The sequence below is a fragment of the Antennarius striatus genome, chromosome 7 (assembly GCF_040054535.1).
Source record: "Antennarius striatus isolate MH-2024 chromosome 7, ASM4005453v1, whole genome shotgun sequence".
Taxonomy (NCBI): Eukaryota; Metazoa; Chordata; class Actinopteri; order Lophiiformes; family Antennariidae; genus Antennarius; species Antennarius striatus.
In genome coordinates this window covers 14,511,384-14,526,967 of record NC_090782.1, presented here as the reverse complement: position 1 = coordinate 14,526,967, position 15,584 = coordinate 14,511,384, and the positions used below count along the sequence as shown (strand labels likewise).

Below are 15,584 nucleotides of genomic sequence, written 5' to 3'. Positions count from 1 at the left end.
AGTGATGCAGCTGGTTAACATGATCTCAATGGTGCCTCTGTAGAAGGTGAGCATGATGGGGGGTGGGGCTCTTGCTCTCCTCTTTTTGTGGAGGAAGTAGAGGCGCTGTTGGGCTTTTTTGGCCAGCGGTGCGGTGTTGCGGTACCAGGACAGGTCCTCGGAGATGTACACACCCAGGAACTTGGTGCTGCTGACCCTTTCCACTGCCGCACCGTCGATGGTTAGTGGAGCATGCTGAGTGCGTGTTTTCCTGAAGTCCACAACAATCTCCTTCGTCTTCTCCACATTCAGATGGAGATTGTTGTCCTTGCACCACATAGCCAGGAGGCTCACCTGTTTCTGGAGGCTGTCTCATTGTTGTTGATGAGATCCACCACAGTCTACAAACTTGATGAAGAGGTTGGAGCTGGAAGTCGATGTGCAGTCATGGGTTAGCAGAGTGAAGAGGAGGAGGCTCAGTACACATGGCGAAATGATTACTTTTAACATGCAGCGTTGTCTCTCCTCATGCCCCCTCTCGCATCACCCGACTGACTTCCTAAAACAGCGTTTTAAGGACACCGATAGGCTGTGTGAGATAATGTAGCTGCAAGAGGGTGTGAGCCAGTGTCCTATTGTGCCAGTCCCAAACCACGATAAATATAGAGGGTTGTGTCAGGAAGGGCATCCAACGTAAAACTTTTGCCAAATCAAACACGTGAATCAAATCTATGACTTCCACACCGGATCAGTCGAGGCCCGGGTTAACAGCAACCGACATTGCTGCTGTTCACCTACAGGGTGCCGGTGGAAATGGGACTACTGTTGGTCAAAGAAGGAGAGGAGGAAAGTGTGTTCGTAGGATGAGAGAGAGGAAGAACGCCAAGAGTATAGGACTGAGAGTTAGGGACGTTGAATGTGGGAACTATGACAGTAAAAGGTATAGAGTTGGTTGATATGATGCAGAGGAGGAAGGTTTAGTTTAGTTTTATTCAGTTTTGTTTTGATTTTTTCTTTCCAGACGTGTTTTTACAGCAGACTTCACTTTCATCAGTTTTGGAACATCAACAACAACATCCGGGGGGAAAAAAGGGTTAACGGGTAGAAGCCATTGGCTTGTAAAATTCCCATCCCCAGAATCAACATCTCTCTCATTGCAACACATCATCAACCAAATTCATCCATTGCATGTCACATTTAAATTATTCTATTTTGGAACATTGTTGTTCTGAATCGTCCAATAGATGTGCATTTTTGCACGCGTCTTTAGCAGTTCTTGAAGTGAGTCCAATTTTGTTAATGATCTTTTTGTACTCCATTCCGAATGATGTTTCTGGACAAATTTTACGTAGACATACTGTGTGTCCTGGAGACCAGGTGGAAATGTTGCAAGGTAACAAGTTTAGGAGCAGGGTTCAAGTTGTTCTACCATGGTGTAGATAGGAAGAGAAATGGAGTAGGAGTTATCTTGAGTTTTTTAGGAATGTCCTAGACATAAAAAGAGTGTCAGATAGAGCGGTGAGTCTGAGGCTATAAATCGAAGATGTGATGTTCAATGTTTTTAGTGGGTAGGATGTGAGCTGTAGGAAAAGGAGAAATTCTGGTTGGACTTTGATGAAGTGATCCAGAGCATACCTAGAAGTGAGAGAGTTGTCATTGGAGCAGACTTCAATGGACATGTTGGTGCAGGAAACAGAAGTGATGAGGAGGTGATGGGGAGGTTTGGTATCCAGGAGATGAATGGTGGTTGACTTTGCAAAAAGGATGGAAACGGCTATAGTGAATACTTTCTTCCAGAAAAGGAAGGAACATAGGGTGAGCTATAAGAGTGGAGGCAGGAGCACACAGGTAGACTACATCTTGTGTTTATACTACATCTTGTGTAATCTGAAGGAGATCAGTGACTGCAAAGTAGTGGTAGGTGAGAGTGCAGCCAAACAGCAAAGGATGGTCATATGTAGGATGACTCTGGTGATGAGGAAGATGAAGAGGGCAAAAGCAGAGCAGAGAATGAAATGGTGGAAGCTGAAAAAAGAAGAGTGTTGCATGACTTCTAGGAAGGAGTTAAGACAGGCTCTAGGGCAGGGATTCCCAAAGTGTGGTGTGCGCACCCCCTGTGGTGCGCGAGCTGCCGCTAGGGGGTGTGCGAGTGTAATGGCAGCTGAGCACCTTGAAATACATAAATAATTAAATAAATCATTTAAACACTTTTTAATGGAGGATTAACAGTTTAAATATTTAAATTCATTCGCACAAATCATTGGTAATTTTCAATTAAAAAACGTTTTGGGAAAATTTTAAATAAAAAAAAATACCCAGAATGCACTTGGCTTTCTCCTAGCTACGTTTCTCCTAGCTTGTTGTGATAGCAACAACAATAATATGCCGAAATGCATAACTGGTTAAAAACGGGCAGTCTGTCCGGTATTAAATCTGGGAGAAATGAAAGAGGACAGGATACATTGGTCACAACTGAGAGCTGTGCAGTCTACCAGGCTGAAGAAATCCAGCAGGAAAAAGAGAGTGATAATGACGAGACAGGGGAAACTGAAAACGAGGAGCACAGAACACAGAAAACAGAAAACTCACCCGGACATTTCATCGGGAGAAGGGGGTAAAGAACACAATGAGACTCGTACTCGAAAGAGAAAATATGATGTTGAACTTAGGCCTATGTTATTTTGATTCTTTGTGGCGGAGTAGCATATTTGTTACCATTTAATAACTGTTAGTTTGTTAAATAGGCCTATTTGTTACATAGCAGGGCTCGAAATTGCGCCCATTTTGGTCGCATATGCACCCAAATTTTTATCATTGTGACTATTAAATACATTTGGGAGCACCGGTGCGACTAGGGGAAAAATCTGGTGCGCCTTTTTTTGTGAGACCGCGCTCCTGCGGTCCTGCCAGGAAACAATGAGAGCGCAGCTGCGGCTGCTCTCCTGGGCGAGAGAGGAGGAACGGAGATGGATGGAGCATCTCTATCGCCCCGTCATTGCCTTGCTTTTGGGTAGGTGCTCCTAAAGTCTTTGCTGGTGCTACTAACTTCTAAATTTGGGAGAACCAGTGCTACCAAGAAAAAAAGTTAATTTCGAGCCCTGCATAGTAATAACTGCTGTTCATCACTCATCTGTAGTCAGCTCGCTCGGCGACCATTTTGACTTAAAATATTATTATTGTCATTTTTATATTGTTACTATTATTCTCCCCACTGTTTCTAAAGTGAGAGATCATTAGGCCCATTATTGCACAATCTATTCTGTGTTAACAGGAGCCTATATTATTAAACTTGATACCTATATGGCTATATGCGCTTTTTCTTTCTTTTTTTTTCATGTTTTGGGCATTGGGGGTGCGTCAGCTAAGTCAGGAGGTAGAAGTGGGTGCGCGGACTGAAAAGTTTGGGAACCGCTGTTCTAGGGGGTCAGGAGGTGCCTCCAGATGACAGGACAACTACAGCTAGTGTGATCAGGGAGACCGGTAGGCGAGTACTTGGTGTGGCATCTGGAAGGAAAGTAGATAGGGAGACTTGGTGGTGGAATGAGGAAGTAATGGAGTGTATGCAGAGAAAGAGGTTAGCTAAGAAGTGGGACACTGAGAGGACTGAGGAGAGTAGACAAGAGTAGAGGGAGATGCAGCGTGAGGTGAAAGTAGAGTTAGCAAAGACCAAATAAGGGGCTTATGATGACTTGAATGCTAGCTTAGACAGTAAGGAGGGAGAGACTGATCTATACAGGTTGGCAAGACAGAGATACAGAGATGGGAAGGACGTGCACCAGGTTAGAGTGATTAAGTATAGCGATGGAACCCTATTGACAGGTGCCAGTAGTGTGATGAGAAGGTGGGAAGAGTACTTTGAAGAGTTGCTGAATGAGGAAAATGAGAGACAACAAAGACTAGAAGAGGTGACTGTTGTGGACCAGGAAGTATCAAAGATTAGTCAGAAAGAAGTAAGGAGGGCATTGAAGAGGATGAAGAGTGGAAAGGCACTCGGTCCTGATGATATACTTGTGGAGGTATGGAAGTGTCTAGGTGAGGTGACAGTAGAGTTTCTGACTGGGTGGGAAACAGGATCTTAGATAGTGAGAAGATGCCTGAGGAATGGAGGAGAAGTGTGCTGGTGCTCATTTTTAAGAACACACATGAGTACATGTGTTTAAATGAGAGGGACCCAAATGGAAGACTGAGGTTAAAGGGAGAAGAGATCAAGAAAGTGGAGGATTTTAAGTACTTAGGATCAACAGTCCAGGGCAATGGAGAGTGTGGAAAAGAGGTGAAGAAGCATGCACAGGCAGGATGGAACCGGTGGAGAAAAGTGTCAGGTGTGATGGGTGATAGAAGAGTTTCAGCTAAAATGAAAGGAAAGGTGCATAAAACTGGTGAGACCAGCGATGTTGTTTGGTCTAGAGACAGTGTCACTGAGGAAAAGACAGGAGGCAGAGCTGGAGGTAGCAAAGATGAAGATGTTGAGGTTCCCTTTGTGAGTGACCAGGATGGATAGGATCAGGAATGAGTACATCAGAGAGACAGCACATGTTAGAGGTTTTGGGGATAAATTCAGAGAGGCCAGACTGAGATGGTTTGGACATGTCCAGAGGAGAAATGGTGAATATATTGGTAGAAGGATGCTGAGTTTTGAACTGCCAGGCAGGAAGCCTAGAGGAAGAACAAAGAGGAGGTTTATGGATGTTGTGAAAGAGGACATGAAGGTAGTTGGTGTGAGAGAAGAAGATGCAGAAGACAGGGTTAGATGGAGGCAACTGATTGGCTGTGGCGACCCCTGAAGGGAAAGCCAAAAGGAGAAGAAGAGGAAGTCATGTGACAGCCCGTAACGGCACCCAGACTGTCGCTAGGAGACAGCTAGAAGATCCAAATGAACTGTTTTTCCACCCGGGTTATTTTGATGAGACAAGCTGAGTTTCAGATGTCTGTCTTTTCTTGGAAATGGTTGAACTAGATTGCATTCTACTCAAAACACAAAAACCTCAAAAGGTTTCTTTCCAGAAATCAGTACCTGACTCCTGAACTTTATTGTACTAGGTAGTATTTTTTTTCTCTTTCTTTATCACTGCACAAGATGAGATGCTGGCTAGAAAATTAATTTCTTGTGCCTGTTTTGCCAGAAAGGGGTAAAGACTGCACCCAGTCAAACAGAGTGATTGGTTTGTCACTTCTTGTCTTTACATGGTGGGCCCAGATCCAAGCCCTCAGCAGCCACAGGCCTTGTCACAGTTAATCACATTTGCCCCCAATGACTTTCAACCGACTACATGTCATAAATTCTCCCCCAAACAAATATTGATTAAATGCTTTCTCTTTAGTAATGGATGAATAAAGATCCTTCTTTTTAAAAGACAAGGAATACAATCTATCAGATACTCACATGCCTGTAGTTATGGTTCCTTGAGAAATTAGTGTCAAAGCAGACATAGAAGATTGAAAAATATGACAGAACGCTAGAATGGCAGGTGACATAAATGCAGATTAGGAGAAAGAGTAAAGGACTGATCATGGGGGAGAAGAAGTGCGTCAACAATATACTTGTGTTATCTGTTGTAGAAATATCATGATGAAAATGCACATTCAAATGTGGCAGACTGATGCCATAATGACCATCCTCATGCATTTTAAACCATTATTAATGAGAATCTGCCATTCCCATTCTAAGAATGACAATGTTGTCTGTTACGTCATCTAATTTTGCATATTAACTAACAAATGGTGTTGTTTATTTATCACGACAGGAAAACAGTTTCAATTTACATGTAAATAAAAAAACAACTTCATTGTCTGAGCTTCATTGTCACTCCTTAGCTGCACTCCATTTTCTTGACCAAATATGATTGGTTCTTTTACTTTTATAGTTATTTTTTTGTTTGTTCATAACCTTTTTTGTTTGTTTCATACCATTTAAATGAAAGGGGCTGGTATATTAATGATGTTGTTCTTGCCGAAAGCACTGCAATTTTTAATTGTTTTAACCTCTTCAGACCTTATATTTCTCTTTTCAATGCACTGTGAAAGGCAGGTGGAGGGTAGTTTTATCAGAAACCCTTACTCCGCTTCTGCATTAACACCGCAGGCAGCTCTGAATTGCATTTCTGTCTCCAGCTGCTGTAACCTCGCTGCTGGGCACCTGCAGGTAAACACAGATATTATTTTCTATGCATTTAAACATCGAGCAAAAGTATCGATGTATCACTTTCTGTTTCCACTACACCCAAAAATGTTATTTTGTCTTCAAGCAAAGAAAATGGCATGCACCAGTTGGGGGTAAACTGGTGCAACTCATTGTACCAGTTAGGGGTAAATAACTAGGTGCCACCTGAAAAATCATCGCCCATGCAGTAATTATCCAATAGGCGGCTCATAGCTATTTGCTTATTTAGATCCATGTGGCAGCTTTTGGGGGGGCTTGCCGTATATTTCTACATGAAACACAATCCTGCTGATGATTTCATTTCATTTTTGAAATATTTCAAAGACATTACAAACAAGAACCAATGCAGTCAGAGACTGCACCATCCCGCGACACCCCTGAATTCAAAATTCTACCGACCTACTTTTACAGGTCCAAGATCAAAGCTAGTGCTCTGACCTATTTTCATAGATCAAAGCATTAGCTTTGATCTACGGTCTTACTCAAGGTCAAGGTCATCATCTCATTTTCATCCCCTTTGCTACCTGAGTAATGTGCTTTTTGTTTCATCTTTCTATCTGCAACAGTTGTGAAGATATTTGGTGGAGTAACAGACTAACGGACAGATGGACGGACTAACAGACGAACATACAAACGCTGACAATTACATCACCGCTTTGAAGAGGGATGTAAAAAGTCCTACATAAAAGACAGAATGGTCAGAAGAATCACAATGAAACTTGAAACATCCATCAATCATGTCCTTTTTTGAACCGTTTTCAATATCTCTTTGGTGGGGTAAGGTCAGCGTCAGAAATAACAAGACTGCTGGTTGTTCAAACAGTTTGAATAGAGCTGTCTTTTCCAATCACACACAACCACCATCCATGATCTACAGCACAGTGTTTTAATAAAGAGGTGAATGCACGTATTCATATGTGGCAATAAGTCACAAAACTTTCTTCAAATCACTTTCCACCAGTAGGTCAGATGGGTAGCTACATCTTGCAGCTAAGGAAAACATATTTTTAAGAAGACAGTTGTTCTTTCTCTTTTTCTGTTACCTTCCTTGAAAATATTGCCAGAAGAAAATATTCTACTGAAGTATATCATAACAAGCTGAATTTACACGGTAATGAGGTGGAGTTAAAGTTGTGCTACATTCTGGTCCACTGGCCATTGTCCCTGGTAGTTTTCTACAATAAGTGCTCTGCAGTTATCTTAAATTGTCTAAAAGACCACAATGTAGGATGCCTCCAACCGCATGACCACTGTGCCCTTGAAGGATGCAGATCAATGAGACCTAGTGTTATGTCGGGAGGCGATGTGGAAAGAGGTGGGGAATAAAAAAAGACACGAGCGGGAGGTCAGAAATGACCCTGAACAATGTGGCTGCCAAGGGATCAATGACTGATCATCAACAGTTTTCCCTTCAGCCCCCAGCAGACAACTTCACAAGAAACCTCACTCCATTTAAGCTTGGATAATATGTGAAGCTTAACAAGTTGCTCCTGCATGCAGTGGGTGAAACCAAATTTGTCTTAAAAGCCACATGTGTGCAAAATGTTTTTCTAAAGACATTTCTGCAGTCAGAGATTATTGTCTACTTGTCCTTACACATGGCTGTGGTGTTGACATGAGGTTTGTGAGTATAGTTTTTTTGTTCCAGCAAAATTTCTGAATCCTGCACCTGAAAAATGTTCCTTTTCCTCTGGCCTTTAGTCATATCTCCTTGAGAGACACAATACTTGAGAAATTATTTAACCTAAGTAGAACATTTTATGAGTCATGGCATGTATTTGACAGATTTTTCTCCCAGTTTATGCCCTATGAATCACTCTTTAAATTTTTCCATCATCCATTAAGAAGATTTAATATATGGTGCTACAGCACATCATAATAGAAGACAGAAAATATGAAAAATATTGGCTGTAAAACAATTTTCTTAAAGTTTGAGTGGGTTTATGCTTAAAATACAAATTACATTATGACTGTGTGTGTGTGTGTGTGTGTGTGTGTGTGTGTGTGTGTGTGTGTGTGTGTGTGCTCTGCACTCCCATATGACATACCCTGACATTATATGTTCATATGCACACATGAATATTTGATGTCTTCTTAAATCATTACATCAAGAGTTTAACTCATTCCTACATGGGATTACAATTAACATTCATTCATTGTCCTCAAACATGGTCCTTTGCTCCACTGGACTGTTGGCATGAGATGAAGTACAGCAGTAAATACTACAAAAGAGTTGGTACAATGCTTCTAGTATGTGCCAAGAAAGCTGCAGGAAAGAGCAAGGGCATTCAATATGTTCATAACACTGCATGAACTTCGCCGAACTGAGCATGATTTAAAAATTATTTTTATTCAGATTTCCAAATTAGTACAGAGTAACAGAATAACGGAGTCAACATCAAACACAGATTGTGATAGGTGAAAATGAATCTCATATTTTAAAAAAAAAACAGTTCAAGGTGAAATGCTTGAAATATGTTAATGTGGATCAGAGTTTTCACCAAATATTGCTGAGTTATTTCATTCCTGAATTAGACGTATTGTCTAAGTAAAAAGTCTCGTCTCTTTTAGTGCACTTAACTGAAGTTGCCTCTGATATTATGCCCTTACGAGCACCATGTGACGCAGGCGTCCCATTGGCGGACTCCTGACTGTCATGATTGTACTGCCATAAAACAGATGAGTCGGATGTAATTTACTGAAAGACAACTCAATACCATGTCCATGGACAACCTTTATTGTACTGACTGCGTCATGGAAGTTTTTCAAACAAGATTTATCACTCGGACAACGACCAGTCCTCCTGTGTGTTGCTGCCTTGGTGGATTTGGATTGGTTAACTTTGGGCATGAGGGATAAGGATTTGTTAGGGTCAAAATAATATTACCGTAAGCCAATCAGAGACCGAGTTGGGTGGGTCATGACTTAGCTGCTCTGAAAGTCTCTGTCATCCACATTGAGCAGAGAGAGGAAGATAGTGTATGATTAAATTTATAATTATTATTTTATGATTAAAGAAAGCATCATATTATGCATAATACTCACAGCTCAACTCAACTGTACTTTCGGTAAGAATATGTTGCAGTGTGCTGCTTCCCTTCATCCTGACACTATCAATCACAAACAAAAGACCTGAAGAAAGATAAAGGATCAAAAGAGGAGAGAGGGTGCTTACTGTAGAAGAAGCAAAACAGTAATGCTGCACCTGAGAAAAGAAATATAATTTTCCTTTTAGAGGATGGTTTGGTTTCTGGTTCTTGGACTACTCTGGTCCTGAAGGGCTGAACCACCCTCTCCCACTGAGTGAGAATGGCCTGACGGGCTCCAGCCCAATGGCCTGGCCCAGTTAGGCGGTACTGATAAGGAGTACAGGGATTCAGTAAAACTGCCAGCGCCAGTCTGGGGTCCTTCAGCAGGAGCTGCAGTATGTTCGGTTTAACCCCCACCTGTTCTGCTATGGAGTCCATGTAAGGGATGTAGTCCACCTGGAGAGGGTTCCGCTCTGAGCAGACAAACCTAACAGAGAAATGCAAAAGAGAGATGAGAGAGAGACCTATGGACAATGTAGAATAATCAATTCACCTAAATTACATGTTGGAAGGAAGCCGGAGAGAGAACCCACGCAGACACAGAAAGACCATACATACTTTTTTGAAAAGCACATCCAACTCCAAATGGAACGGAATCCAACCCGTAACCTTCTTGCTGTGCGGCAACAGCACTACCCACTTCCCCACCATCATCCATTACTGTATATTAGATTAGTAACCACTAACGGCTTATTGGCCTCAGGTACTCGAACAATTCCACAGCATACTTTATGTCCTACCTCTGATGCATGGTTAAGGTATCTTTTTCAATTTCCTCCATCATCTTTTTTTCTGAGGGGAGAGTCGATAAACCTGTGTGAGAAAAGCAAAATCAAAATAATTGATTTTTAATGTTGTGGCAGCAGTGATGCTCCTTTTCTCTTTTATTAGCTCATGATTCTCACTGGTTTCTGTGGAGATTCTCAATCATCCAGGTCACTGAAGATCTCTATGTTGCATAAAGTCAACTGGACGTCTTCATTTCTGACCTTCATGCTCATTTCATTTGCATGATAGGGAGGAGCAAACACAACTATCATCTGAACATCTTTCAGGTGGCTCACCCCCTTAGAGATGGAAACCTACACTTTATGGATTACAGCCACATGACTGGGATTTAATAAGTCTCACTAAACATTAGTAGCCTAAACAAATTCCACTTGGGTAATTATCTGGAATTCATCGCCAGTCGGTCAGGACTAAAGAAGCCATTTGGATCAGAGGTGAAACATCTTTGAGCTTTTCCTACAAGTCCAGATGACTTTATTGAACACAATGTACAGTATTTGGTTACAAACATTTTAAGTGGTTGAAATTTGAAGCAGAAAATGCCAAGAAATCAGTTCAGCACCTCAGAAACCTATGTTGTAAAAAAATAGGGTAAAATAATTGATCCTGGGATGCACGACAGACAGTTTAGATCTTAACTTTTGGACTATTTGCACCCCGTGCTTAGAGGCCGCAGCCCTTGAGTTGTGGCTGTGGGTTGGACTTTGGCTCACAGCCTTTTCCCTCTACTGTCCCCTAGTGTCTCTCCTTCATATCACACATCTTGGCTGTCCTGTCCATTAAAGGCAAAACATTATAAATAAATAAAATACCATGATTAACATCTTCACTATCCAGATTGAGTATTTTCACTTAATTCTTGCAGACTCACATGCATGAAACTGATCATTTCTGTATGCACTGCACCTTTAAACACTCTCGTGGCCCAGCGACTCTGCAACTCAGCCATGGGGCTGACACTGCCAAAGGCGTGGATGAAGCCCACCACCGCCAGTGTGGGCTGGGTCAATGCAGGAGGGAACACATGTTTGTAGAGCTGCAGCCTGTGACCACATTTAGCTTTCAGTGCTGAGGGTAGGAAGGGGAAGCTGTAGTTGTATCCTGTAGCAAACACCACAACATCCACCTATACAACAAGACACAACAAACATGGGATGATTGTGAATTTTCAGTTATTATGTAATCCTATCACTTGTGCAACCACATACATTAAGCACTGGACGGTCATTCATGAAAAATTGAAAAAACCAAGTGCAGGAAATAAACAGGAAGGAAAGCCAATAAATGGATAACACCAGATCACAGTAATGAAAAGATCAATATTGTTGCACATGCGTTGACCTACAAACTAATGAGACGAACACTCACCTCATCTATAAAGCTATTGTCAACAAAGACCACACGAGACCCACAGAACTCATTCACGTTTGGCTTCATCTGAACCTGACCTGAGATGATCCGAGCTGGAAGGTCATCATTTACGACAGGGATCTGTTGAAAAAAACTTCCAAAAGAAGTATACGAGGAGTTTATTAGAGGCACAAGGACAACTTACTTGTGGTAACAGTAATCAGATATATGGGTTAAAGACCTCTATTGCCTGCAAAGTCGGGAGTTTAGGTTCAAATCGGAGTTGATAAAATGTTTATTTCATCCAAATACACATAGTTTAGTACCTAACACTTATTCACTAAGATCAATGGAATTTTAAAGGCAGAGTTTAAAGATCCTGACCACTATTACACAGTCAGCTTTCCCATAAAAGTACCCGAATGAGTTTCCTGGAGCTTATATCTTATTCCAGAAACAACGTTTTGACACCATTTCATTGGAGTCAGATGATCTGCTTTCAAGCATCAACATCAGGCCAAATGTTTCATCTAAAAACTGTGTGGGTGCAGCAGCTTTAGCATAGACAAACCAAAAACAGTCAAAATGGTGACTGATGCATTTAAAAATGTGTTCCGTGCAAGCTGTGATGTTTACACATCAATAAACTAAAAATATAACATAATAACTGATAACATAAGAGATTGTTTGCACTTTTATGAACTGGCAGACGCAGTCTCACCAGCTGTAGCCATTTAAAAACTATGACTTTTAAAAAATGAAGATCAAACAATAAAACATGTATGTTTATGTGTGTTCTTACCCATGTTTTGGTTTTAGACCATATAATTTGTGGTCTAACGCCATATTAAGCTTCTCCTCTGTCTTGTTCATCCACGAGGGAAGGAGCTTCTGTATCATCATATTCATTCGAGAAGTTCCACCAAGGTCAAGTGGGAGCCCTCCTGCCCCTACACGGCGGACAACCCATGCACCACTCCTGGTACTTAGATACACCTGCAGGTCAGGTCAGATCAGGACATGGTTAGTTAAGATTCATTTATCCCATTTTTATAGCCTTCATAGTTAGGGTCACATTTGTTTTAAATATAAAGAAATCAGTCGGTCTGTGTAATACAGAGCAGAATTCCTCTTTTTGAAAAAGGCATATAAAAAGACATAGTTTAGTACCTTAGCAGCAACTCTACTGATATCCACAGCAATATCGGCTCCAGAGTTTCCAATTCCAATCACCACCACTCTTTTGCCATGGAGACCATCTGCATTACGGTAGTTCCAGCTATGGAAATAGTTGCCCTTGAAGCTTTCAATACCTAAAAACAAGAAATCAAGGAATATGTTTGTACTTCAAAAATGTTTGCTTTTTTCCAATGACCTGCACTATATCAATAAGTCAGACTGAAATCCAGATCTCAAGAATGTAAATTTAAAAAAAAAAATTCAGTCAGTACAAATAATAAAAAGTTGTCGTACCTTGAAAGTCTTTGAGTGGCAGGTGAGACTGGGTGAAGTGTCCTGTACAAACCATCACAGCATCAAAAACATGAACCTCCCTCTGACCCATCGTCTCTGTCTCCACTTCCCACTGGCCTGTCGTGGAAAAATCCAAGGTCTGCCTCACACTGACCACAATAGACTGACACACACACACACACACACACACACACACACACACACACACACACACACACACACACACACACACACAAACAGTGGATTCAGATTATCACACTCTTTATCTATTCTGGATAAATTGGTTCTTCTCTTATTTTGATCTTTGCAAGAATCCCTGGCAGCAGGAGGAGGTACCTGTAGCCCCATCAGGTCGCACAGGTCAACCAACACCTCTAGTAAAACTCACCCATGTGTGACAGAAACAAGGTTTGCATTGTCGTAAGATATTAATATAGTACAAGAGCAGATAAATTTTTTTGCTTCAGCAAACAATCCCAAAAGCCACTAACCTTGAAGCATATGTGCTGAAGCAGGTCGAAGGCCTTAGCATAGAGTCGAATATACCGCATCAGATCAGAGTGGTGCATGTTGTTAGGGAACTCAGCTGGAGGAGGGAAGTCACTGAAGGCCATCATCTCTTTGGAGCTGTTGATGACCACTGACTGATAGATGTTGGCGCGTCCAAGCTCAGGTGTCTCCTGTGGATGGAGACCAGATATTGACAGACAATTGTTATTTCAGCTTCACTGCAATTAAAGTACCAAAAACAACCCACTATGTATTCCAAGTGTTTAAAATGGAGAATGCTTTGTTCAGTTTACTGCTCTTTTGTGCCCAGATTGGGATAGGATCTACCCAAGGAAAACGTTTTAGAAGCTTGTAGAAAAAATATTAATATGTTCAGGGGGATTTGTTCATTGCAAAAAGACTTGCCGTCCTTTTTTCACTACTGTAATCATAGAACGATCTTAGCTCTCTCTCTCTCTCTCTCTCTCTCTCTCAATAACATACTGAGAAATTTGATGGAGACAGACTTCAGCGTAAGGCTAAGGTGCGCTTACTGTTGCCCTTGCTTCACAATAATTGTGGTGTTGCAGTGTTCACATTTTATCAAAAATTGTACCAAATTATTTGTACAAGACAAACAGTTCCACATTTTCATTTAGCATGTTCTCTGCAGTTATGTCCTTGCTACATCTAAAATTAAAAAAACAAAAACAAAGCTTGGACATATTAAAGTTCAAGATATTGTAATTGCATCATGAAACTAAATTATTGAGTACAGATGGTCTCGTTGTGATCCTCTGAGAAGGAATAGAAAAATAGCTGCTCTTAGCATTCCAACACTGAGTAACAGCAACACAACAACAATGCCTGGTAATCATTTCCAGACATATGTTACTGAACACCTGTGTCTAAACTCTAACCTCCTCACTCTAAGAGGACCCAGGACCCACACAGCAACATTATGGGGCAGATTACAAACCCCACCCAACACCTTTCAAGTAAAGAACAAAATTCTGAGTTGGGCTGGAAGTTTTTTTCTGATTACATGCATATTAATATTATAATGATGCACACATGTGACTCATCAGAGCACAAACTTGTGCTTAAATTTTACAACAAAAAGTGCTGTCCTTCACCTTAAATCTCCATAGACCTCCAATGTCATGGCTTCTCTCAAAACAGGTGGGCTGCAGACCTTCGTCCACACAGGACTTAATGCTGACCAGACCTGAGATGCCTGCACCGATCACTGCCACACTCTGGACCATGTTGAAATAGGGCTGAGAACAAAGGGGTCGATGCAGAAGCTGGAACTCTAAATATGGAGAAGGGTGAATGAGGAAATGAAAGATAATCAGAAATGTTTTGGTATGAGATAAACATGATCTATAATTTGTTTGTTATGGTGGATGTGCGTGTCCACCATGTGGACTTGCACGTAGGTTGGAATCGTCTGTGATCTGGGACTTAATGTGCAATTCTGCATTTATTTATTTTTTGTGCGTGTAGTCACGTATTGTATGTTTCTTTGTTTCTAACTATCTCAATAACTTTATACAGAATACTTTCTGTGGAAGAAATCTCAAACCAGTTTAAATAGTTGTTGTATCAGAAGATTTTTTTAGGCACATTTGTTTTGTTTTTTGCCTTTTTCTGCTCAGCTAAGACTGATTAACTTAATAATGTAGAAACATGAAAGGAACTATTGTTTCATCTTCTGGCAGAGCAATCCAGAGGCATGCTGACATTAAAATGTAGAAGAAAGAAACATCCCTTAATAATCACCTTGGGAAATGTATGGTTTTACTGAATGGAATGGAAGGTCTAAAAAGTTTAAAAATTGAACAGTTTTCATTTAGGTTTCATTGTTTCACTTAGGAAGCTCTATGAAACTGGACTACCTGCACAAAACAAACAATAGGAATAACTTACAGTCTTCTGTGTGCAGAAACAACTTGATGGCACGCTCAAAGAACACTGAAGAGAGCTGCAGTAACAAACAGCAGCATCTGGAACGACCCCTAAATTCTTAAAGGGACAGAACACTCTAGAAGTATGCAGGTCCGTAAAAATGTCCAGGAGAGATTTGTCAGTGTGCAGAGGAAGCAGACAGTAGTATACAACTTAAAAATAGTAGTAAACCATCAGGTTAAAGAAGCTGTAACCATAACATCATTATCAAAATACCAACTGTAAAGTAATAAGTACAGCAGTAAATAAATGTAGTCGAGTAAGAGTAGAATGTGTCAGAATAA

At 41.0% G+C, this 15,584-nt stretch overlaps 1 protein-coding gene across 2 annotated transcripts; it reads right to left on the bottom strand.

The window, feature by feature from the left end:
* Positions 1 to 363: 363 nt before the first annotated feature.
* LOC137598851 (flavin-containing monooxygenase 5-like) lies at positions 364 to 15,336 on the bottom strand. 2 transcript variants are annotated; one of them, XM_068319361.1, is made up of 12 exons: positions 15,262 to 15,336; positions 14,466 to 14,644; positions 13,332 to 13,520; positions 12,841 to 13,003; positions 12,538 to 12,680; positions 12,170 to 12,363; positions 11,386 to 11,521; positions 10,924 to 11,143; positions 9,969 to 10,041; positions 9,586 to 9,655; positions 6,038 to 6,115; positions 364 to 406 (listed from the first exon to the last, which is right to left on the bottom strand). In XM_068319361.1, the coding sequence occupies exons 2-11, from the start codon at positions 14,595 to 14,597 to the stop codon at positions 6,050 to 6,052; spliced, it is 1,386 nt and encodes a 461-aa protein (XP_068175462.1). In that variant the 5' UTR covers positions 14,598 to 14,644; positions 15,262 to 15,336; the 3' UTR covers positions 364 to 406; positions 6,038 to 6,049. The 2 variants fall into 2 exon arrangements, with proteins under 2 accessions (XP_068175462.1, XP_068175461.1); XM_068319360.1 differs by lacking the exons at positions 364 to 406; positions 6,038 to 6,115 and having other exon boundaries at positions 8,477 to 9,655.
* Positions 15,337 to 15,584: the final 248 nt, after the last annotated feature.